This window comes from Artemia sp. Qi Xiang Cuo, chromosome 17 (assembly GCF_049724085.1).
Source record: "Artemia sp. Qi Xiang Cuo chromosome 17, ASM4972408v1, whole genome shotgun sequence".
Lineage (NCBI taxonomy): Eukaryota > Metazoa > Arthropoda > Branchiopoda > Anostraca > Artemiidae > Artemia > Artemia sp. Qi Xiang Cuo.
In genome coordinates, this window is record NC_142810.1 from 12,983,971 (window position 1) to 13,008,862 (window position 24,892).

Sequence of the window (24,892 nt, forward strand, 5' to 3'; positions counted from 1 at the left end):
ATGACAAACAGAGAAAGCAGACCTCGTAAACACTCTAATCGGCCTTCAATAATTACCAACCTGTTTCGTTAAATGCCCATGTACATCAGCATCTGTCTCAAGCATATGACGAAGACACATAGGAGCAATATTATTAATAATATCAGACATTAGTTGAAGCTTATAAAATAAGCACAACCCTGATAACGGTAAAATATGGATTTGCGGATAAATATTTCTAACTGAGGCAAGTCTATCGATTCCATAAATAGCACGCACAGTTGAATTCTGGAGAACACGCAAAGGTTTCAGGTGAACATAAAATGTTCCAGACCAAACAGAACTTACTTACTTACTTGTACTTGTGGCGGGAATCAGGCGTTTCCACCTCGCCCGGCATCGATGATCTTGGAGACCTTCTTGGACCATGTTGAGCGATAATAAGGATGGACTAATGAGAAATATAAAAGACGCAAAACTTTCTGCGGAAACTGATTTAATGAAACAATAAAAAGAAACTTCGTTTATATAAAGGAAAGTCATGAAAACTAAGATTTAGAATAACCCCTGCCCTATTTAGCAAAAATCAAATGGTTCTAATCGTTAAATACATTGGAAAAACTATAATATGTATTATAGCCATAGGCAGTGCTATAGCGCTGCCTAAGCGCTGCATAAGCATTTATTTGTTTAGACCAGGGCGCTTCGTATCGAAGGAGTTGTCGTAGAAAATTCAAAAAGAACCTATTCGATTGGAAATTGAGAGAGCTAGTGCCTTTTTCAATAGTCAAAAGTAATTGGAGGGCAACTAACCCCCCTCTGACGCCCATCATTTCCCCAAGCACATCCAATCAAATTTTTAGATAGCCATATTGTTCAACACAGTTGGAAGGTCTGGAAATTATGTCTTTGAGGATGACAACCCCTTCACAGCCCTCAGGACAAAGGTCGTAAGTTATACCCTGGGGACATATATTGTATTTTTAGAAAGCGTTGGCGTAGAAACTTCAAAAAGTGCTCATCCGATTGGAGGTTGAGAAGGCTAGTGCCCTTATTAATAGTCGAAAGTGATCGGAGGACGAAGGCCCCCCCCCTCACGCCCAATATTTGCCCACACACTTTCGATCAACATTTTGATATAGCCCTTTTGCTCAACATAGTTGAAGGGTCCGGAAATTATGTCTTTGAGGTGACAGCCCCCCTCCCACTGTCCTCAGGGCTAAGGTTGTAAGTCATGCACAGAGGGTATATAAGGCTTTATAGAAAGCGTTGCCGTAGAAACTTCAAAAAGGGCTCAATCGATTGGAAATTCAGAGGAATAGTGCCCTTTTTAATAGTCAAAAGTAATCGGAGGGAGAATTCTTCCCCCCCTCACGCCCATCATTTCCCAAACACTTCCGATCAACATTTTGATATAGCTATTTTGCTCAACGTAGTTGAAAGGTCTAGAAAATATGTCTTTGAGGATGACAACCCCCCCCCCCACATCCCTCAGGACAAGGGTTGTAATTTGTGCCCTTGGGGCATATAAGGTTTTTTTTATAGAAAGCATTGTTATAGAAACTTCAAAAAGGACTCATTCGATTGGAAATTGAGAGGACTAGTGCCCTTTTTATCAATCGAAAGTTATGAGAGGGCAAATGGCCCCCACCCCAGCGAAGCTCATCATTTCCCCAAGCACTTCCAATCAAAATTTTTAGATAGCCATTTTGTTCAACGTATTTGAAAGGTCCGGAAAATATGTCTTTGAGGATAGCAAATCCTCCCAGCCCTCAGGGCAAGGGTTTTAAGTAATGCCTTAGGGGAATATGAGGTTTTCATAGGATTGGTTACCATTAGATTGGTAATCAGAAGCTCTAGTGCCCTTTTTAAGAGTCAAAGAGATCGAAGGGCAGCTACCCCCCCCCCCACAAACACACGTCTTATTGACCCGAAATACATCTAACAGAAATTTTGAGAAAGCTATTTTATTCAAAATAGTCTAAATATCATATAACAAGGCTTTTGGAATTGAAGCAAACCCCAGAGCCTAGGGGCAAGGGTTGTAAGTTGTGCCCAGGGGATATTTAAGGTTTTTATGGAAAGGATGGCTGCATAAACTCTAGAGGAAGCTCATTTGGTTAAAAATTGGAAGTTCCAGTTCCCTTTTAAGAGTCAAAAGTGATGGAGGGCAGCCCCCCCCCCCAAACAACCCCTCTTCACCAATTAAATATGGTTAAAATTGTGAGATAGCCATTTTGCTCAAAATAGTCCAAAGAACTAAAACAATGCCTCTAGGGTTAACACAACCCCCCAGTGCCCTGGCGATAGGTATGTTAATCATGGCCTGGGGTCATATAAAGTTTTTATGGAATTGGTGGTCGCATAAACTTCAGATAGGGCTTATTTGATTTGAAATTGAAAGTTATAGTGCACTTTTTAAGAGTCAAAAGGGATTCGAGAGCAACCGCCCCCCCCCACGCTCATCATTTCCCCAAAGTCATCCCATCAAAATCTGAAGATAGTAATTTTGTTCATTGTAATTGAAGAGCCCGGAAATTATGTTTTTGAGGAAAATACACCCGCCTCCATAGATCTCAGGACAAGGGTTATAAGTTATGCCCCGGGGGTATATAAGGTTTTTATAGAAAGGTTGGTTGTATATACTTCAGATGAGACTCAATGGATTGGTAATCTGAATTTCTAGTGTCCATTTTTACGAGTCAAAGTAATCAAAAGGCAGTTACCCCCCCCCCCCCCATCCCCCCAACACGTCGTGTTTTTCAGAAATACATCGAATGAAAAATGTTGGGACAACCATTTTATTCAAAATAGTCCAGAGATCATATAACAAAGTTTTTGGAGTTGATACAAACCACCAGAGCCTAGGGGGTGAGGGTTGTAAGTTATGCCTCGGGGTATTTAAGGTTCTTATGGCAGGGATGGCTTTTTAACTTTAGAAGGGGCTCATTTGGTTGAAAATTGGAAGTTTTAGTTCCTTTGTAAGCGTCAAATGTAATGGAGGGCATTTAATAACCCCCTCCCGACAACCTCTTTTCACCAAACGTATCTCATTAAAATTATGAGATATCGATATTATTCAAAATAGTCCAAAGAGCATATAATAATGTCTCTAGGGACGACACAACCCCCCAGCACCCTGGGGATAGGGTTGTAAGTTATGCCATGAGGGCAATGAGGGCATATAAGGTCTTATGGAATGAGCGGTCATATAAACTTCAGATGGGGCTTATTTGATTTGAAATTGGAAGCTATAGCACCCTTTTTAAGAGCAAAGTGATTTGAGGGCAACCCCCCCCCCCCGTCCTCATCATTTCCCTCAACACCTTCAATCAAAATTTCGATAAAACAATTGTTTTTCTTCGTATTTGAAGGTTACGGAAATTATGTCTGTGAGGAACACAATTATGTCTGGAAGGGTGGTCGTATATGCTTTGGAGGGAATTTTGGGTTGATAATTTACCCGGCAAAGCTTCTTTTACCTGGTTATGATTAACAACAATAAGCCTCGGACCAAACAGCCATTTCGACGACGACCTGTAGCATGTCCACCGACCATCCAAACGGACCTGTTTACGATAGCCCACTGCAATGTACGAGGTCTCAGATCTAAGTTTGACCAGATCCTACATTTAGTGAACTCGGCCAAACCATCTATAATACCCATCACTGAAACCAATCTAAATCACCATATTCAGAGCAATGAGGGTGCCGTACAGGGAGATACGGTCCTCTGGCAGTACCAAGAGCACACTCATAGTATTAGAGGCGGAGGAGGAGGTTTCACTGTACAGATAAAGAGTTGAGTAAGATTGTCATGCTCAACTATACCCGATGCAGCAGGCAAAGAGACTCAGTAGTTCAAAGCGGCCCTTCCAAATAAGTCAGCTATTGTTGGTACTGTATATAATCCTCAAGCTTCCCAGAATACCAGCTACCTTGAAGCCCCCCTCGAATATATTCGGGGCAATTACGCTAAGTCTGCTATTATCTCTCTATGGAGCTTCAACGTCCATCTTAGCGTGTGGCTTCGCAGCAAAAATACTGATAAGGAAGGGTCGGACTTGTGTGATCTATCTCTCTCTTACGGGCTGGAACAACTTGTCGATTTCGACACGTATCACGGCCCAAACGGATTATCTCGTCTTGACCTCTTCCTTACAGATCACCCTGACTTCTTTAAGGTAGACGCTCATGCTTTCACCAGTGACGACGATGACGTCGTTACACTTGGAAACCTACGTATTCCGCCTCCAGTAAAGCATGAGCGAACAATCTGGCTATACAAAAGAGGTGATTGGGACGGTTTGAGAAACACTCTCCTCCTGAAAGGAGGAGAGTGAAAGGCCCAGTGAAAGTTCCTCCTGAAAGGCCCAGAGAAAGCTGCAGATAAGTACCAGCAGGCCATAGTTGACTCTGTCGAAAAGCATATCCCTTCAAAGCAGATCCAGGTGTCCAGTAAGGACAAACCTTGGTTCAACGCCCAGTGTAAGAAGACAATCCGAGCAAAGCAAAAGGCACACAAGCGATGGCTACTTTCGAAGAGCGAAGAGGACAGAATTGCATTCATAAATGCGCGCAAAGATGCAGTTCGAGTGATTCGGCAGTCCCGGTTCCAGTATAAGGAAAAATTCGCCACCAAGCTTCAACTTACTTCGGCAAAGAGTTGGTGGAGAATTGTCAAAGAGGCTTTACCGTCGTCCAAGGGGACCATAATTCCTTCTCTCCAGACTAACGGGACAGTGGTACAAGATCCACAGGCAAAGGCTGAAGCTCTTGCTAAGGCTTTTGCCGAATTCTCGAATCTGGACGACGACGGTAGAGAAGTGCCAAATTTCTCCGACCAAACCGACACTGTCCAGGAACGCTTGAATTTTTGTGCTCCCAAGATCCTTCGCATTCTGCAGCATCTTGATGTGACCAAAGCCACGGGTCCTGACAACATACCAAATGTTTTCCTCAAGTCCTGCAGTGCCAAACTAGCTGGACCCTTGTCATTGCTTTTCCGGCTGTGCCTTCGCTCCGGAACCTTCCCACGAACATGGAAGTCCGCCCATGTTATACCTACCCTAAAGCCAGAAGGCGATCCAATTAGCGTGGGCTCCTACAGGCCTATTAGCCTTCTCTCCTTTGTTGGCAAAGTCTACGAGAGCGTCTCCAATAAAACACTTCATCAGTACCTGGAATCAAATGACCTTCTAGGCGATCGCCAATATGGATTCCGCCGGAAACGCTCAACATTAGACTGCCTAGTGGCCCAGTATCAGGAGTGGATAGAACTTCTGGCAATGGGACACGACATCAGGCTATTATCCTTCGACATTGCGAAAGCTTTTGACAGAGTATGGCACCGTGGCCTGCTAAAGAAACTCTATGCTATGGTGTTCGTGGATGTTTGTTAAGATTTATTGAGAGCTTTTCTTTCAGATCGTTCACTACGGGTTGTCCTCGACAGGTTTATTTCCCAAGATTATCCAGTGAAAGCAGGGGTACCCCAGGGCAGTGTCTTGGGACCTACGCTTTTCCTTATCTACATAAACGACATGGGAGACAACCTCGCAAACCCTCTGCATCACTTTGCCGACGATACCACGACACACTCAGCCGTCCCTAAACACAAAGACCCAACACAAGCCTCCCTTTCCCTACAGATGGATCTTTTGAAAATTGAAAAGTGGTCTGATGCATGGATGATCAACTTCAGTGCATCGAAAACAAAGGAGCTTCTAATTACCCGATCAGAGGTGCCACGTGAACACCCTAGTTTCATCTTCAAAAATGAAGCTATAAAGAGAGTCGATGAGCTTCGTCTACTGGGGATTCATTTCTCCACTGATCTCTCTTGGAACAACCACCTTGATAGGGTGAGAACCTCCTGCGCAAGAAAGCTGGGAGTTACTCTTTGCTGCAAAGTCTTGCATCAGACCCATAGCTGAATATGGATGCCCGCTATATGCTGGTGCTCCGAAAACACTGTTGGCACCACTTCAGAAGATCCAGAATAGGGCAAATATGGCAGGCTGCGCCTCTACACAAGAATCGCTCCAGCCTCTAAATGAAAGGTTTGATGCAGCGTCGATGGCTGTTTTCTACAAGTACATGAATTCGCCTCCCTCAGACGAGCTCTCTCGAATTGTGCCCCTCCCCCCTTTGTCCAGCCGACAAGGCAGACACGAAGGCACATAGCTCGGTCCAATTATCTAAAAGAGGATATGGCGAAAACCGAGTACTTGAGGAACAGCTTCATCCGGCGTTGCACTTCTATCTGGAACGATCTTCCTGGGGATATTATCCCTGCAAATCCCTCTGTTGACACCTTCAAAAGAAGGTTCAATTAACATTTAAAACCTCGAGGCCATTGAACGAGGTAAATGAATAGCGGCATATCAGATACTTTGAAGTAGCTGGCGCCGTGAATATTGGAATAAAAAAAAATCAAAAAAAAAATCAGAAGTTCTATTGCCCTTTTTAGAGTCAAAGTGATCAGAGCGCAGCTACCCTCCCCCCCCTCCCTCTAGCATACACACACACAAACACGTCATGTTTCCCCGAGATATATCCAATAGATATTTTGAGACAGTCCTTTTATTCAAAATAGTCCAAATATCATATTTTTAATAGAGTTTAATGGAGTTCTTTACTTTTTTTTGAAAAAGTTATTTCGTGGAAAAAGTTTTTTAATTAATTTAAAAAAAATCATGTGCCTTATCTATTACATACCATGTCTCTATGCCTGGCTTTCCAAAACCAGGTGGAAATATAGCTAGAAATGGTAGGTAATTAGACAAAAAAAAAAAAAAATTTTGTTGTTATAATTAATAATTTAAAAATTGTAATTAATAACTAATATTATATTTATATTTTTGTATTAATTAATATATAATATAATATACTAATCAATATGATATTAATTGATAATTAATATTAACAATTAAAATTGTAGTTAATAATTAATAATTATTATTGCAGCTAATCTCCCCTAAAATAATTGTGAAACTAGGTTATTATAAAAATTTTTATTTATAATTGTTACCCAGCCCCATGGAGAGACTTTTTTATTCTCAATGCATCGGAAACTGAGGAAATGTAAACAAATTATTTGTTTTGGCCTAAAATGCATATCAGGGACGTTGCAAGCCCCTAATTGACAGAGCTGACCGTTTTCTAACAGTAGAATCTTAATAAATTGTCTACAAATTGTTCTAATAATTCAAATAATTCTTTTTTTCCATGTGGTGAATTAAAAGTGAATTTGTTAACCGCTCAAAATATTTTAAAATATATATTTCATAAAAGTAATAATGCATGCAGTATAAACTTATCGAACCAAGTTGTTACGAAAAAACTATCAGTCACTTTTCTTACAATCTGACAACTATAAATGGCAGAAGCGCATCCAGGATTTTTGTTAGGGCGGGTGGGGTTTATTTTGTTAGGGGGGGGTACACAAAAAACCCTAAAAAAACGCATACAAAATTTGTTTATGTCCATTTTTGTTACGTTTTTACGAGTCAAACAAACATTTCGGGGGGGGGGGGGGTTAAAAACGGGTAAACCCCCCCTGGATACGGCCTTCATAAATGGGCGTTTCTAAAAACATAAGGAAGGCACACTAGTCAGTCGAATTACATAGCCCCTCATTCCTGATGACAGCAGCCAATTCAAAATTAAAATTCCCTCACATTTCTTTGAATTCTGTTCTCCCAAATTTATTTACTGACTGAAAGGTACACGGATTTCCAATAATTTCTAATTGCTTAACCAAGAAGGTGCCCTGCTTTAGTCTAATTACCTATCCTGACTTGAATAATCCTCTGTATACAGGAAATGAATCCATTTTTTCCTTGTATGAAAAATCAGCTTTCCATGGTTCTGGAGTGTAAAATTACTTTTATGCATTTTAATTAGACTGATCAAAGCATCTAGCATGGTGCATAGTAGACTATATTCAAAAATAGGAAAAATAATACAGAAACTTCTTGTTAGTATACATCTATTTAGCCTTATTGTTTGTGTTGCATAGTAGACTATATGCTTGCAGAAAATATGATAGGCTACATATCATTTTTAGCTATATTTAAGGTAGAAAATTTGAAAAATCGTATTATGAGCAACATTTTGTAAATAATAAGCTATTAAAAACTGTTATTCAAAAACACTGTTTAGCAATATTAAATTTGCAAAAATTATATTAATTTGGAAATTTAATATATCAGAATTATTATAATTCGGAGTTTTAATTCACTCTAGTAACCCTCACCTATCACCTTACTTTCGTATCTTTAACAATTTTTGGAGAGCTGTCAAGCTTTGAATGACGGTAACTCTGATTTCAGGCCGCAGCTTAACTTAGTATGGGTAGTCTAGGCAAGAATTAGATTTGTTGAAATTTCAAGATTATACATTATAATCAGATTTTTGGTAAAATCAACTCTTGGTTAATATATGACGCATTAGTCAAACGCGATAAAGGAACTTTTGGTTTGACAAAGGTTGGCAACAAATATTGTGATTAAAGAGTATTTTGCATATTTTCTTTTTTTCAAATTTTGAATAATATAGAACGAAATAAGTAAAAGAACCTTTGACTACAAAAACGAATATAACGATAACTAAGATTTGAAATTACTCTGTCCTGTTTAGAAAAAAAAATAAATGTTTCAAATGGGTAAATACATTGGAAAACTATAATATGTGTTATATCAAACAGTTCGTGGTAACGAAGTGTATGTATATAAGGAGCGACCCGGCTCAATGGTAACCGAAACTCTAAAAAACGGAATTTTGATACCAATAGATACATCAAAAGAATCAGATTTTAATTCTGATTTCTAATATATAAGTTTCATCAAGTTTAATTTTACCTATCAAAAATTATGCGCCTGATAATATTTGGCTGATTTTCGAAAAAAGGGGGAAAGACCCCTTAAAAGGTATAGAACCTTAATGAAAATCCCACCATCATATTTAGCGTATCAGAGAACCCTACTGCAGGGGTTTCAAGCTCCTATCTACAAAAATGTGGACTTTTCCGTTTTTTGCCAGAAGAAAGATCACGGATGCATGTTTATTTGTTTTTTTGTTGGTTTTTTTTTGTTTTTTTCCCCCAGGGGTGATCGTATCGACCCAGTGGTCCTAGAATATCGTGTGAGGGCTCATTGGAACGTAAATTAAAATTTCTAGTGCCCTTTTTAAGTGACCAAAAAAATGGAGGGCAACTAGGCCGCCTCCCACGCTCATTTTTCTCCCAAAGCCACCGGATCAAAATTTCAAGATAGCCATTTTGTTCAGCATGGTCGAAAATTTTATAACTATGTCTTTTAGGATGACTTAATCCCTCGAAGCCCCCAGGAGGAGGGCTGAAAGTTATGAACTTTACCCAATGTTAACATATAGTATTGGTTATTAGGACCCGGCTCGATGTTAACCAAAACTCTAGATAACGGTATTTTGATAGAAATAGATACATCAAAGAATCGGATATTTTAATGCTGATTTCAAATATATAAGTTTCATCAAGTTTAATCCTACCCATCAAAAGTTACGTGCCGGAGAAAATTTGGCTGATTTTCGAAAAAAGGGGGAAAGACCCCCTAAAAGCTATAGAACTTTAATGAAAATCACACCATCATATTCCGCGTATCAGAAAAACCCTACTGTAGAGGTTTAGAGCTCCTATCTACAAAAATGTGGAATTTTGCATTTTTCGCCAGAAGAAAGATCACGGGTGCGTGTTTATTTTTATTTTTTTTTCCAGGGGTGATCGTATCGAATCAGTGGTCCTAGAATATCATGGGAGTGCTCATTGGAATGGAAATTAAAGTTCTAGTGCCCTTTTTAAGTGACCAAAAAAATGGAGGGCAACTAGGCCCCCTCCCACGCTCATTTTTTTTCCAAAGTCACCTGATCAAAATTTTGATAGAGCCATTTTGTTTAGAATGTTCGAAAATATTCTAACTTTGTCTTTTAGGATGACTTAATCCCCCGAAGGTCCCGGGAGGAGGGCTGAAAGTTATGAACTTTACCCAATGTTAACATATAGTATTGGTTATTGGGAAGTATACAGTACAGACGTTTTCAGGGGAGATTTTTCCTGTTAGGGGGGGAGGGGGTGTCGGGTAGGGACGTACGCAGGGGGGGCCTCCGGGCCCGGGCCCCCCGAAATCTCACGATTTTTTTAATTTCCCCATAATTTTCTGATTTTTCTCACAGAATAATGGGTTTGAAGGATTTGCCCCCTTGGGCCCCCCCCCCCCCCCCGAAACAAATTCCTGCGTACGTGCCTGGGGTCGGGGGCTATGTAGGGGGATCTTTCCATGAAGGAAGTTTTCATGGGGGAAGGAACATTGCTATGAAGGGGACGCCGGACTTCTCAGCATTATTTGAAAAAAGATCAGAAATTAAATATAAGAAAAACAAGTTTTTCAACTGCAACAGCAGCAACATCAAAACTTTAAACGAACAGAAAATATTACATATATGATTGGGTTCACTCCCTAGTCAATACCTCACTCTTTAAGCCAGAGATTGTTTAGTACTTTCATAAGAGCTATTTATTCTAATTAACGGCCTTTGTCATTAAGCGGTCATTTTTAAAGAATTGGAAAAAAATTCGAACTTTAGCTTAAAGAGCGAGGTATTGACTAGGGGGCAAACCACCTAATATACGTATTAAAAACATATGAATATAGAAGTTCGTTACGTAAGTTAATTCATAAGTTACGTATATTTATTACTAATAAAAACGTTCGTAAATAAAATGAAACAAGTTTCGAGAAAGCCATTTAACCAAATAAAAGTAAATTAATATGAAAATTTTGTTTTAATTATTCATGTACTGTGAGCCAAGATCAAAACCTGCATTTATTCAAAAACGTTCAAAAATTAAATAAAAAATACAAGTTTTTTTAACTGAAAGTAAGGAGCGACATTAAAACATAAACCGAACTGAAATTAGTCCGTATATGAAAGGGGCTGTCCCCTCCTCAACGCCTCGCTCTTCACGCTAAAGTTTGACTTTCTCACAACTCTACTTTTTTTAAACAATAGAAAACTTTAGCGTAAAGAGCGAGGTGTTGAGGAGGTTACAGCCCCTTTCATATACGGAATATTTTCTGTTCGTTTTAAGTTTTAGTGTCGCTCCTTACTTTCAGTTAAAAAAAACTTGTTTTTTTTATTTAATTCTAAGATAAGATCATGTGCCCTTGTCTTTTACATGCTGTTTTTCTAGGAGGAACAAAATAAAGCATATTAGGTACCATGTCTCTATTCCTGACTTTTCAGAACCATGATTACTACAGCTGATCGTCTCTATAAATAATTGTAAAACTACGTCATTATCATGCATACCTATTTATAATTATTGGGTAGCCCCATGGAGACAATTTTTTATTCTCAATGTCTCAGAAATAAAGGAAATGTAGGCAAACTATTTGTTCTGGCCTAAAATACAAATCAGGGACGTTGCAAGCTATAGACAAAGCTGACCGTTGTCTAGCAGCAGAATCTTATTGTCAAGCCTCCAAAGTGTCTTGGACTTTAATTATAATCCTTTCTTTTCATGTGTGAATTAAAAGTGAAGTTGTTAACCACTCAGAATATTGTAGTATATATAATTCATGAATGTACTTATGCTTGTAGTATAAACTTATCGAATCAAGTTGTTACTGTAAAGATATCAGTCACTTTTCTTATAAATATACTACTATAAGTAGACGCTGCTAAAATATAAGGAAGGTACACCAGTCAGTCGAATTACATAGCCCCTCAATCCTGGTGACAGCTGCAATTTCAAAATCAAAACTCCCTCACGCTTCTTTGAATTCGATTCTCCCAAATTTTTTTATCAAATGAAAGGTAAACAAATTTCCAAAAAGTGTCTTACCCCCTAACCAAGAAGGTGTCCTGCTCTCATCTAGTGACCTATCCTGACTTAGATGTCCCTTTGTGTACCGGACTTGAATCTAGTTTTTTTTTTTTTCTTTATTAAAAATCAACTTTTCGTGATTATGAAGGGTAAAATTGTTTTTATGCATTTTAATCAGACTGATCAAAGTATTTAGTATAGTAGACCATATTTAAAAATAGGAAAAATAATGCAGAAATCTCTTGCTATTAAATATATATTTGTTCCCATTGTCTGTGTTGCAACTCTCCGTTTCGGCTAATATATTTTCAGAATATATGTTCCATATAGTTTTAAGCTGTATTTAAGGTAGATTCTAAAAAAAACTGCATAATGAGCAGAATTTTATAAATAAAAAGCTAATTAAAAAAATTCATTTAAAAGTAATTTTTAGAAATTTATATTTATAAGAATCACATTAAAAAAAAATATATCAGAGTTGTTATGAATTCTGCTTCAACTATGTAATTTCATTTCGAATGTTAAGTTTTTGTAACAATTTTTGTAAAGCAGGCAAGCCTAGAGACAGTAACTCTGCCTTCAGGTTACAGTTTGAAATTGTTTTATCTCCTGGGCGATTTTTTGACTAAGCGATTGTTTTGATATTTCGAAATTTTCGATGAATTGTTTGCCCATATTAACTCTTTGTTAACATTTATGATGCATAGCTATAAGAAAAATGAAGTTAGAAAGTATATATTGCTCAAGAAAAGGAACGCTGCTCTACAAGTTTTGGCTAGTGAGTTGAAAGTAAGTAATTACTGAATTAAAACTAAAAACTGCAAATTAGCTTAATTGAAAGTAAATTTCCCGGGTCTTTCTAGAACGATAAAAATAGAAAATAAAATGTTTACATTACCAGCTAGTTTTCTCTCATTTAATAAAAAATTTTTAAATTTAATAAAATTTCATAGGAGTAGGCCGAATATCAACTCATGAAAAGATTTTTTTTTTCTTCATGTGACGTAAGGTTGCCTTACGTCACAATGACGTAAGCGGAAGTTGAAGTCTGTCTGAAAGCTTTCGGACTGTACAGACAAAGCGTTTTCAAAGTTAAAAACGCCGTACTAGTTCAATACAGGCGTATTTTGCGTCAACTTTCAATCCAGGATTTTTTTTTCAGTTTAACATTCAATTCAAGCGATTTCAGCCTGACTTTATAGTTTGAGAGGATTTTTCAGTAGGTTGAGGTGCATTCAGTCTAATATTTGTGGAGTCAGGGGTTCCAATTGAGGGTGGACCCCCCCCCTGCCACAGATTTTTACCCTTCTCTTAGATTTTGAAAATCCTTCTCTTCCTCCTCTTCCAGATTTTAAAATATACTCTTTTTTGGATACCCTATCCATGAATTGACACCACCACGTGAGGTTGCTTACTGGCTAGCTTAATATGCTAATTGATTTCTAACATATCGGGTTTCCCATGGATGCTGACAGGAGGGCCAGAGGGTCATTACCCCTTGAGAAACAAGAAGACATTGAAAAAAATACATATAAATAGGAAAATGAGAAATATTCCGCTTTAAATTTTTGTTAAAAAACAGCTCTTAGTTGAACTTGACCCCTTCCCCCCGTCTTGGGAAATATTTTTGGGTGTCCATTCTTTAGAAATCCCAGATGATTTTCCAAAGACACGCCACCTTTCCTGTGAAACTGACAGCCTATCATTTGCTCATTTAAGCTCTTAAAACGCTGGAATAAAACGCTATTAAACGGTCTATCTAACCAGTTTAACCGATCTATCCAACCGGTTAGAGTCTATAGCTGCAGTCAAAGATTGGAAAAATTTTACATTCTATGATTATTTTAGCTTTAGGCGTGTTTATGTCTGGACGGCCCAACTGCTTTGAAGGGCCAAATGGCATTTGAATATGCCATTTGGCATATTCAAATGCCAATTTGAATAGTTAAAAAGTTAATTTGAAATTAACACTTACTTAGTCAGCATTGATCTACTGAACTCTAAGGATCTGCATGTATATTGACGGGTAATGTTAATAATTAGGATGCTGGTATTTTTCTGGAAAGAGAAGCAAGGATTTTATTAAATTGGAAAGCATCCAAGATTAATTGTTTATGATTACAATTTCTCCGTTTTAGGAAAAGCAGCACCAGCTCAAGGTCGAACTCCTATGACGTATTATTCTTAGTAGAAACAGAGCCGAAAAATGTCTGGAGGGTTCCTGCACAACGGAAAATTATTGAAGAGAATAACCCCGTGTTCAAGGCCATGTTCTCACAGGATATTTGGGCCCCACAAGGACAAATATCTGTGAGTGATGTTGACGGAAGAGGTTTTGAAAACTTAATAAAGTGAGTTTTATTTCCTATTACTTTTGAAGTACCAAGAGCATTGAAATCTGATTGCTACGTAGAAATTTAACACAACCATATATTGTATATATATTTCAAAATTATACGAAATCAGGAACTAAATTCTTAATGAAAAAGACCACCGTAAAATGCACCGAAAACTTGCTTTTGGTTTTGGCACCATATTAAAAAAATAAATGCTTGCATGATATATGCTGTTCATTCATTGACGCATTATAGAACCGGTTTTTTTTTTAGTTAGTTTCTATCAGCTTAGGGCGACAAGACACAGAGAAGTGACAGAGTATATGGAAAATACATAATTTGGGGCTATATATTTGCACATTATGGGGCTGGGGGTAAAGTATTTGGACAGCGTGAAATTAGAAAACAATTCTTACTTCATATTATGCATAACAATTGTACCTAACATATTAGGCATGCAGACGCGCTATATCCCCCTAATGTCCCCCCCCCCTAATGTGCAAATATATAGCCCAAATTTGTTTCTAAAATATTATATTTTTGTCATACTTAGGTATATTTTATTAAGATTGAGCGTCAGAGAAACATATTAGAAGAATATTAGGTAGGGGCTATATCATACGTGTACCAAAAAAATAAATATCGGTCAAAAATCAGCTAAGAACATATGACTCAAAACAGGTCAAGAAAGCTTAGCTCTCATTTGAAGGTTTAGTTGTCTTTTGGAATCAACACATTCTTAATGTTTGAAATTTGTCTGAAAAGCAGTCAAATTTAACAAACCAGTTTTGCTTATTTATAAAACAGTTCAACGTGACAACGCTGACAACGTGACACAAATCTGTGGAGTTTTGCAAAAAGGGCCAAAGTCCACTTTTTTCTGAAAGTGTTGTTCGAAAGAACTCGAAGGGATATATTGACTGATTTGTTCATAATGGGCTTATCTTCAATTCTGACTGATTTATAAAATTGTTCCAAAAGGGTGTAAAAAAGAGTGCAAGTCCCTTATCTTCTGAATTAACGATCAATTCAGCAATTTGGACATTTCTAGTTAATTTTGATTGAAAATTTAATTAGGACTCAGTCTTTACAGCTTCTCGCTTCTTAAATCCATATTTTTGAGAAAGATTTTTTCATTGTGCGTTTTTATTTTCATTTTTCTCTCCTGTAAAAGTAGGAAAAGTGGGGCCTTTTTTCAAAATGCCAAGGAAATGTGGTACTAGCCTTAAAACTTCATAGTTTGAAACAATAATAAGAAAAATCTTATGTTACTTGATATGGCATTTACATGCATGTATTTACTAATGCTCTTTCACTATTAGCAAATCAAAAATATTACAGGTAGGCTATTTATATTGTAGTCAAAATTTTCATCTCCCTTGGCATCAATGTTTCAAAAGGGACTACATTATTCCATAATATCAGAGTAGAATCACGATTAATTTTATGCTGTAAATAGTTTTAGGTGATTACAATAGAATTACAATTCAATAAAAATCTTAAATCATTATTCCAAGATCTGAATATCATTTTAAACCTCCAATTTTATTCCAGTTTGTGTAAAGACATACATACAGTGCGAGTCACTAGTATATGACACCATTGTACACGTTATTATATTACAACTTACCTCGCGGAATAAATTCTAGGGGTAATTTCTAAGGATTTGTTGAACTTTGAATATGAATTAGTAAACAACTTTTTTACATACAGTCCACGGACTGACATCAACCGAGCAACATTCCGAATGGCTCTTTGCAGGCTGAGCACAGGGACAGGGGTATAATTTTCTGATTTTTCTCACAGAATAATGGGTTTGAAGGATTTGCCCCCCCCCCCGAATCGAATTCCTGCGTATGTGCCTGGCTGAGCACATTGGTTTACTTTGAAATAGATTAAGGGGATTCTATACCTTAAAGGATCATCCCATCTCGTCTTTCACATAGACGTATTATTAAAATTACGAAATTATTTAAAATTTATTTATTTATTTATTAATACCAAAATACGGTAAGCTTTAACAAGCTTGTCGCACTAGACAATTATAAAAAGGTCTATAACAATGTCAATGACCTAGGAAAAACATACAGTAACTGAAAACATTGAAAACGTAATAACTGAAACATACAGTAGCATACCAAACTAACTGAAACATATCTGTTAATAATTGAAACATACCAAAAAGTAAGCCTACAAAATAACTGAAAACACACTGTCACATTAACACATGCACATGCATAACTGAAAACACATTATTATTAAAATTACTTAAAATTATAAATCTATGGTCTATCATAAACTTTCTAGTTTGTATGGCCAGACTATTTAGAGTTGATTGGACGGCCTTGCTATAACTTGTAGAGCATGGATAAGATATGAATAAACGACAGAAAACTAATAGCTGACACCTGCTTTTTCGAAAAATATTCCAGCATACCTGCTCGGTAAACATTTAAGATCAGCCCATAGGAAGTATCATATATGGAATTTGACAGTTTTGGGAGCTCCCTGTTGTGCTACTTTCCTTGATTGAAAAACTTTCCGACACAGGATACATATTGTTTATATTTTATGTATATTGAATATACAGCGCTTTGATTAACAATTGGTAAGAGATTATTCGGTATTTTAATTTTAAAAACAGCCTCTCGTTAGCTTTTCGAACTGTTGACAAAATTATGATCTCCTTTCAATTATTACCAAACCTACTTCGGGAGTTCCCTGTGTTGCTAATGGTTCCTTTGTCTTTGAGAAGGTCGGCCAATGCTGTGACTCGCAAAATAATTTTTAAAGTATTGAATCCCCTTAAAGAAGTGTTTTTTAATGAAGAAATATTGTTTGTTATTTAGTTGTTTTTTTTATTGAAAACGTGTGACAAGAGAGATGATTTTCTTAATGAATGGTCGGTTGAGAATCAAAGGGATGCAGCTATCTTTTATCAGACGCTTTGCTGTGGTCCCTTGGTGGTTGTTGGAAATTATGTTTATTCTATACTAGTTTGTATGGAAATCAATGCAGCTTAAACCGCTATGTATGCTGCTACTACTGCCTCAGTCTCAGTTATATAAACGTATTGAATTCAAATCAAGTATTTTGCAGTAGCCATTAAGACATGGCTAATTGTAGAAAAAGCCAAGACAGATAATCTGAGTAATTGAGAGGTGAATCTGGGATAAGCCCTTTTTAAGATTGTATAAAATATGATGTCATTTGTTAATAGATAAGTCTATCTATCATTTATCCATAGATCATTCCTAGGGCAGAACTAAGGGAGATAGTCATAGAATTAAGGGATGAAAGATTGGATTGATTTCGGGTTGTCACGTGAAGGACAATGTCCACTGGACTTGTATACAAAATCTGGGACTGAATTCGGTTGGACTTACGGACTTAAGCCTGTCAGGCCGCTTGTGGTTTAAAGGTGGAATACCATGTCATAAATATTGACATATGACCAACAACTCTCTCACAATAAATTGAATAGGTTAGTAAAGATCAGAAAAAGTCATACATTCAGCAGCTGTTTGGATTACTAATACTATTAGCTGCTAACACTAAAATTATTAGAACTATTATCTGTATCCACACCTTAAAATGAGAGGTTTATTGAACAAAAAAATTGTTGTTTTTTTTCTAATAGTATAGATGGAAATAAAATTTAAGCTATGTAAAACCTCTGTAACAAATTTAGTAAAAAATTAAGGTTTCTAAAGCCGCAGGAGAATAACAGAGTCAAAAATCTCGCTTTTTCTCTTTTTTTTATTCCCAAGTAAATATCTAACAATTTTAATTTGGAGGGATCGGTCTTCATCTCCTTCCTCTTCTTCTTCATAACATAAGAAGGCCATAAACGCTGAGTGTGGGCTTGTGACACTCGTTTATTTTCAAAATATATGCCAAATTGACGCACAAATCTTTCATCTTCATTGGGCAGTTTTCTACTAAGACTATTAGGACTATTTGCTGTGCATACACGTTAAAATGATAGGTTTTTTAATCTATTGGAGCCAACAATTTCACTTTTATTGCTTTTGTTTTTATTCCACAATAATTCTCTAGCAACTTTCTTTCGGAGGTTCTGGCCTCCATCCCCTTCCCCTTCTTCTTCATGCAGTAACTTCTTCTTTGGTTGATAAACACCAAGTGCGGGCTCGTGAAAATCTCTTATTTTCAAAATGTTTGCCAAACTGACGGACAGTTTTTTCATCTTCACTGAACAGCCAACAAGAACCTGTTTCTGTTTCAATAGTTCTCTTCCTAAAAGACAAATTCTGAAACATTATATTTTATACTCATGATTTCAAATATAGTTTGACATCAAATAACTTACAAAATCAAATATGATTTTAATAACAAACTATTAATTTATTAAACCCAGTCAAGGGTCGATCTAAGATGAGGACTAGAACCTTTTTTTTCTTTCTTTTTTTTACAGCCATTCATCCAATGCAAATTTAGGGGGGACTACCATTATGATGTTTTCCAAACTGATTTTTGCTCGGGAGCTACAAATTGAGGTGTCAAGCTGAAAGGGTTTCTCACCTAGGGAATGTTAGAGAATCCTCTATAAGAACTTTTGTCTGTTAGAACAGGGCTGTTAGAATACCCAAAGAGGACTTCAGAACTATAAACACTCCTAAGATATTACAATTAATACGATTCGTTTTTTTGAATACGTATCAATTCCTAAAATACTCCCCCCCACCTCCATACAAAATAGCTGTGCAAGCGCAAGATTAGAATGAGAAAAATATTAAAATATCGAGCTGAAAAAAACTGCTTGTGTTATCAGACTCGTCTTCTTCAGAGAAATTCTGATGTTCTCTTTAATACATTGGCGAAGTACACTTATGCACAGTGGCGTCAATTAATGTAAATTTTCGGGGAGGGGGGAGGCAAATATGTGTTTTCAAAATCTAAGGGGCAACTTAGTTGTTCTTCTTTTTTTTCAATAAAAATCTTAAAAAGTAATTTATACTTTTTTCCAAAATTTAGGAGGGTGGTAGACTTTTTTTTCAATTTTTCAAACAGTTCGTGGTAACGAACTGTACGTAAGGAGCGACCCGGATTAATAATAACGGAAACTCTAAAAAACGGAATTTTGATACCAATAGATACATCAGACGAATCAGATTTTTATGCTGATTTCAAATATATAAGTTTCATCAAGTTTAGTTTTACCCCATTAAAAGTTATGATTTGACTTATTTTGACTTATTTTACCTGAAAAACACCCCATAAAAGTCAGAGACCTTTAATGGAAATCACATCTTGGGATTTACAGCATCAGAAAATCATCCTGCAGAAGTTTCAAACTCCTATCTGCAAAAATGTGGACTTTTGTATTTTTTGTCAGAAGAAAGATCACAGATGCGTGTTTATTTGTTTGTTTGTTTTTTTATTTTCCCAGGGGTGACCGTATCGATCAAGTAGTCCTAGAATATCGTAAAAGGGCTCATTCGAACGGAAATTAAAATTTCTAGTGCCCTTTTTAAGTGACCAATAAATTGGAGGGCAACTTGACCCTCTCCCACGCTCATCTTTTCCCGAAGTCACCCGATCAAAATTTTGAGATAGCTATTTTGTTCAGCGTAGTCGAACATCTAACAAATATGTCTTTTAGGATGACTTATTCCCCCACAGTTCCCGGGGGAAGGACTGCAATTTATAAAGTTTGCCTATTGTTTACATATTGTTTGGTTCTTTCTAAAGAACTGTATTTATTTGCGGAGAAATACAACTTTTCTTTGATGATAAAGTTTTCCTCTTCGCTATTTTCTAGGAGTAATTCTGGATGCTTCTGCACATCTATCATCAAACAATTCGTGGTATACGAACTGTAAGTAAGGAGCGACCCGGCTCAATAGTAACCGAAACTCTAAAAAACAGAGTTTTCATATCAATGGATACATCAAAAGAATTAAATTTTTATGCTGATTTCAAATATATAATTTTCATCAAGTTTAATGTTACCTGTCAAAAGTTACACGCCTGAGAAAATTTCCTTTATTTTCGAAAAAAGGGGAAAAAACCCCTAAAAGTCATAGAACTTTAATGAAAATCACCCCATCAGATTCAGCGTATCAGAGAACTCTTCTATACAGGTTTCAAGCTCCTACCTGCAAAAATGTGGAATTTTGTATTTTTTGCCATAAGAAAGATCACGGTTGCGGGTTTTTTTTTTTTTTTTTTTTTTTTTTTTTTTTTTTTTTTTTCAGGGGTGATTGTATCGATCCAGTAGTCCTAGAATATCGTGATGAGAGGCTCATTTGAACGGAGATTAAAAGTTCTAGTGCCCTTTTTAAGTGACCAAATAAATTGAAGGGCAACTTGGCCCCCTCCCACGCTCATTTTTTTCCAAAGTCACCCAATCAAAATTTTGAGATATCCATTATGTTCAACATAGTCGAAAATATAATTAATGTGTCCCTGAGGATGACTTAATCCCCCACAGCTCCCTGGGGAAGGGCTGCAATTTATAAACTTTGCCCATTGTTTACATATAGCATTGGTTATTGGGAAGTATACAGGTGTTTTCTAGAAGAATTTTTTATAGTGGGGGGTCAGGGCCGGAGTAAGGGTTACGGGGGAGGATCTTTCCATGGAGGATATTTCCTTGGGGGAAGGAGCATTTCCAGATTTCCCAGTATTATTAAAAAAACGATCAGAAATTGAATAAAAAAACAAGTTTTTTTCAACTGAAAATAAGGAGCAACATTAAAAAACGAACAGAAATTATAACGTATATGAGAGGGTTCGCCCCCTAGTCAATACCTCGCTCTGTGCGCTAAAGTTTTTTAGTACTTTCAAGAGAGCTATTTATTCTGATTAACCGGCCTTTGTGATTCAGGGGTTTGTGATTCGAACAAAATTCGAACTTCAGCGTAAAGAGCGAGGGAGAGAACTCCCTAATATACCTAATAAAAACATACGAATGCAGAAATTCGTTACGTAAGTTAATTCGTAAGTTACGTCAGAACAAAATTTCGAGAAAGCCAATTAGCCAAAAAAGAGAAATTAATATGCAATTTCGTTTTAATTATTCATGTACGGCGACCCAAAATCAAAGCTGCATTAATTCAAAAACGTTCAGAAATTAACTAAAAAAAAGTTTTTTTTACTGAAAGTAAGGAGCGACATTAAAACTTAAAACGAACAGAAATTATTCCGTATATGAAAGGGGCTGTCCCCTTCTCAACGCCTCGGTCTTTACGATGAAGTTTTTTTATTGTTTAAAAAAAATAGAGTTGTGAGAAAGTCAAACTTTAGCGTAAAGAGCGAGGCATCGAGGAGGGGACAGCCCCTTTCATATACGGAATAATTTCTGTTCGTTTTAAGTTTTAATGTCGCTCTTTACTTTCAGTTAAAAAAAACTTGTTTTCTTAGTTAATTAAGGAAAATAAAATCAATATAATTTTTAAGTTGAAATACAAAAAAAATATATATTTCAGAATCTATAAGAGCACAAATGCCCCCTCCAGGTCCCCTAATCGACACCAGTGATTATGCACACTCTGCAATTGATCCATATTCAAAGCCGCAAGTTTTAACATAAACGTCAAAAATTTTGGGTAACATTTCAAATAAAAATCTTTACAATAAAAACTTGTCGTAACATGTACATTGACACAAAAACTTGACATATTTTCTAAGATTAGTATTGTTGGCCGTCGATATTTACAACCTCATGAAATCTTGGCCTCTGAAAATTTTGTCTTATATTTCAAGCTAAGTAAAAAAAAAAGAAGAAAGAAACCAACTGCTTAAGAAAAAGAGTTGCCCAAAAAAATCTCACAGAACCATTCAGAGTATGTTCTATCCAACGACAAGATTTCGCTACCACCAGGATTGGGTTGAATCCATGTAGTTAACATCAGACCCATCCATAATAATAATTACTGAAACTCAGAGTCAGCTAAAGCCATCACTGATGTTCAATTTATCTGAACTTTTTTGGAATTAAATAAAAAAAACAAGTTTTTTTCAACTGAAAGTAAAGAGCAACATTAAAACTTTAAAACGAACAGAAATTATTACGTATAAAAAGGGGGTTGGCCCTCCTCAACACCTCGTTCTTTACGCTAAAGTTTTTTAGTAGTTTTAAAAAAGCATCTTATTTTTCTAATTAAATGGCCCATGTGTTTCAGGAGTCGTTATTAAAGAATTGGGACCAAATTCAAACTTGAGCGTAAAAAGCGAGGTGTTGAGGAGGGGTAACCCCCTTTATATACGTAATTTATTCTGTTTGTTTTAGGTTTTAATGTTTCTACTTACTTTCAGTTGAAAAAACTTGTTTTTTTATTTAAATTCTGATTATTTTTTCAGTAATGCCAGGAAATCTGGCCCCACCTCCACGGAAACCCCCCTCTCCACGGAAATATTCTCTAGAAGATTCAATGCCGGTGAAAATTTACCCCGGACAATTACTCTTAACCACTCTGCACGTAAAATTGAGACGGAAAAGAAAAAGCAAGACATTAAAAAAGAAATTTGTATAAGAATTCTGACAAATTCCCCCAGTGTATGATTTACCCTGACAATTTTACTCCCTGGAAACTTCCCTCCCCGTGATAAGACACCCAGCAGAAAATTTGTCCCTCCCCCAACCAAACTAATCTGGCTCCCTGCCAATGACAAATACTAGGCGCCAGCACTTGACCCCTTTTATAAAAACAATACCTTTCCCCTGGGGCTGTGGAGGGTCATGTTATACCCAAAGGCATAGTTTTTGTGCATTTCAACTATGATGAACAAAAAGGCTATCTCAAAATTTTGATTGGATGATTTTGGGAAAAAGGGGCGGGTGAGGGGACCTAGTTGCCCTCCAATTTTTTGGTCACTTAAAAAGGGCACAAGAACTTTTAATTTCCGTTTGAATGAGCCCTCTCCAGATATTCTAGGGCCACTGGGTCGAGACGATCACCCCTGGAAAAAAAAGCAAGTAAACACGCATCCGTGATCTTTCTTCTGGCAAAAAATACAAAATTCAACATTTTTGCAGATAGGAGCTTGAAACCTCTGCAGTAGGGTTCTCTGGTATACTGAATCTGATGGTGCTATTTTCATTGAGATCACTTGACTTTTAGAGGCTGTTTTTCCGGGTCGCTCCTTACTTACAATTCATTACCACGAACTCTTTGATTTAGCTGAGGTCAGCGAACCTAAGAGTTTCGTTATCTATCTCTAAATGTAAGTCACAGTTGTGTAAGTTCATAGAGATTAGGAGGAGGACTCAAATGTATTTTTCAAAACCAAGGAGGGGCAATTTTTCTTACAGATTTGCAGCAATGAAAAATCCAAAAAGACTTCTTTCAAAACAAAAATAATCTAAGGAGATGAAAAGAACCTGCCTCTACTGATAGATGAACGTTTTAACCCTACGTTTAAACGTTTAAACGAACGTTTAAACGTTATAGAACAGTGGCATTGATCCCTGCTTGATAATACGAGACTCGGGGTTAGTGGCTCCAGGGACTGGACTGGAATTGAATGGAGATTATGCGTCACCAAATGATCAAACTGTGAGAAGGAAACGAAAAATTTTCTATCTGAGTTAGTCAGAACTATCCAATCAGATAATTTCGTATTATCAATAGATCTGGCGTTAGCTAACTCTTGGTATTGGCTAAAACTTTGCTACTATTACTTCCACTAACAACTCATATCCGTAAGCCGCAGGAGGGGAACAGGAGGAGCTGCCATACGCAGGAGGAGCTGCCATACACGGAAGCAAGATTTTTCAGGGGAGGGAATAATAAAACAAATCCACCTGATAATTGGGATTAGAACAGCTCGGGAATTCGGAAAATTTTTGGATTATGGAGGGGGATCTAGCGCATGCGTACTTCACTGGTAGCTACACCCGGTACTTGTTCATTATATGGTACACACGAAAGAAGCCAAGTTTGGTTAATGCTAATGATATATAATAAAACAGGATGAATATACAATAGTTTAGAAACAAATTTGGGCTATATATTTGCACATTAAGGGGGGGGGGCTAAAGCATAGCATATATTAAATATGTAAGCTAACCTAGGTACCTCCCCTAAACCTCCAAAAAAATCGTTTAAATATTGTAAACTCATTAAGAAACTAAGCTTTGCAATCATTTATCTCTTACAAATAGCCGTTTGACGGGTTTCATGTCTGGTTTTCCTTGATACAGTCTATAGCGGTCTGTACCATATAGTGCACAAGTACCCTGCACCCGCAGTACAAAGCTCGGCATTAGCTAAATTTTGAAGTTGGTTATATATCATTGTGAATAGGCCTAATAACCATATATATGATATGTTATCCTTTATGTTACTTCTAGTTTGTGTATCTATTTCGAAAATCATTAAATCGCAGGATAGTATCAATACTTTAAAAGTGTTATCACGCAACGCAGTGATGCAATAAGAAGAAAAAAATCAAACGAAGAACTGTTGCATAAGTGCTCATTTGATATGCGAAACTACTGATTTTTTCTTTCTAGTCAGCTTAAATGAGCTGACGAACTGATTTCTCACGCTGACAACTAGATTTCTCAACACGCTGACAATAGATATACATCAATTTATTTCGGGGGGGAAGCATACTTGGGAAGGCCTTACTGATAGGCAAATATATTAAATCCTAGGACAAATCTAAAGAACTTTGAGATTTCAATAGTGGGGTACAGGCCAGAAGACCCCCACTATACTTCTATGCCTACTTGTAACCATTA

General features: G+C 36.8%; 1 protein-coding gene across 2 annotated transcripts in view; it reads left to right on the forward strand.

Moving 5' to 3' along the window:
• LOC148941904 (BTB/POZ domain-containing protein 6-like) overlaps positions 1–24,892 on the forward strand; it is a 79,124-nt gene that overhangs the window by 40,649 nt on the left and 13,583 nt on the right. For both annotated transcript variants that reach the window (XM_089103016.1, XM_089103017.1), the window contains exon 3: positions 13,984–14,196. In XM_089103016.1, coding sequence (XP_088959142.1) covers positions 13,984–14,196 — 213 coding nt within the window. The remainder of the gene's footprint in view (positions 1–13,983; positions 14,197–24,892) is intronic.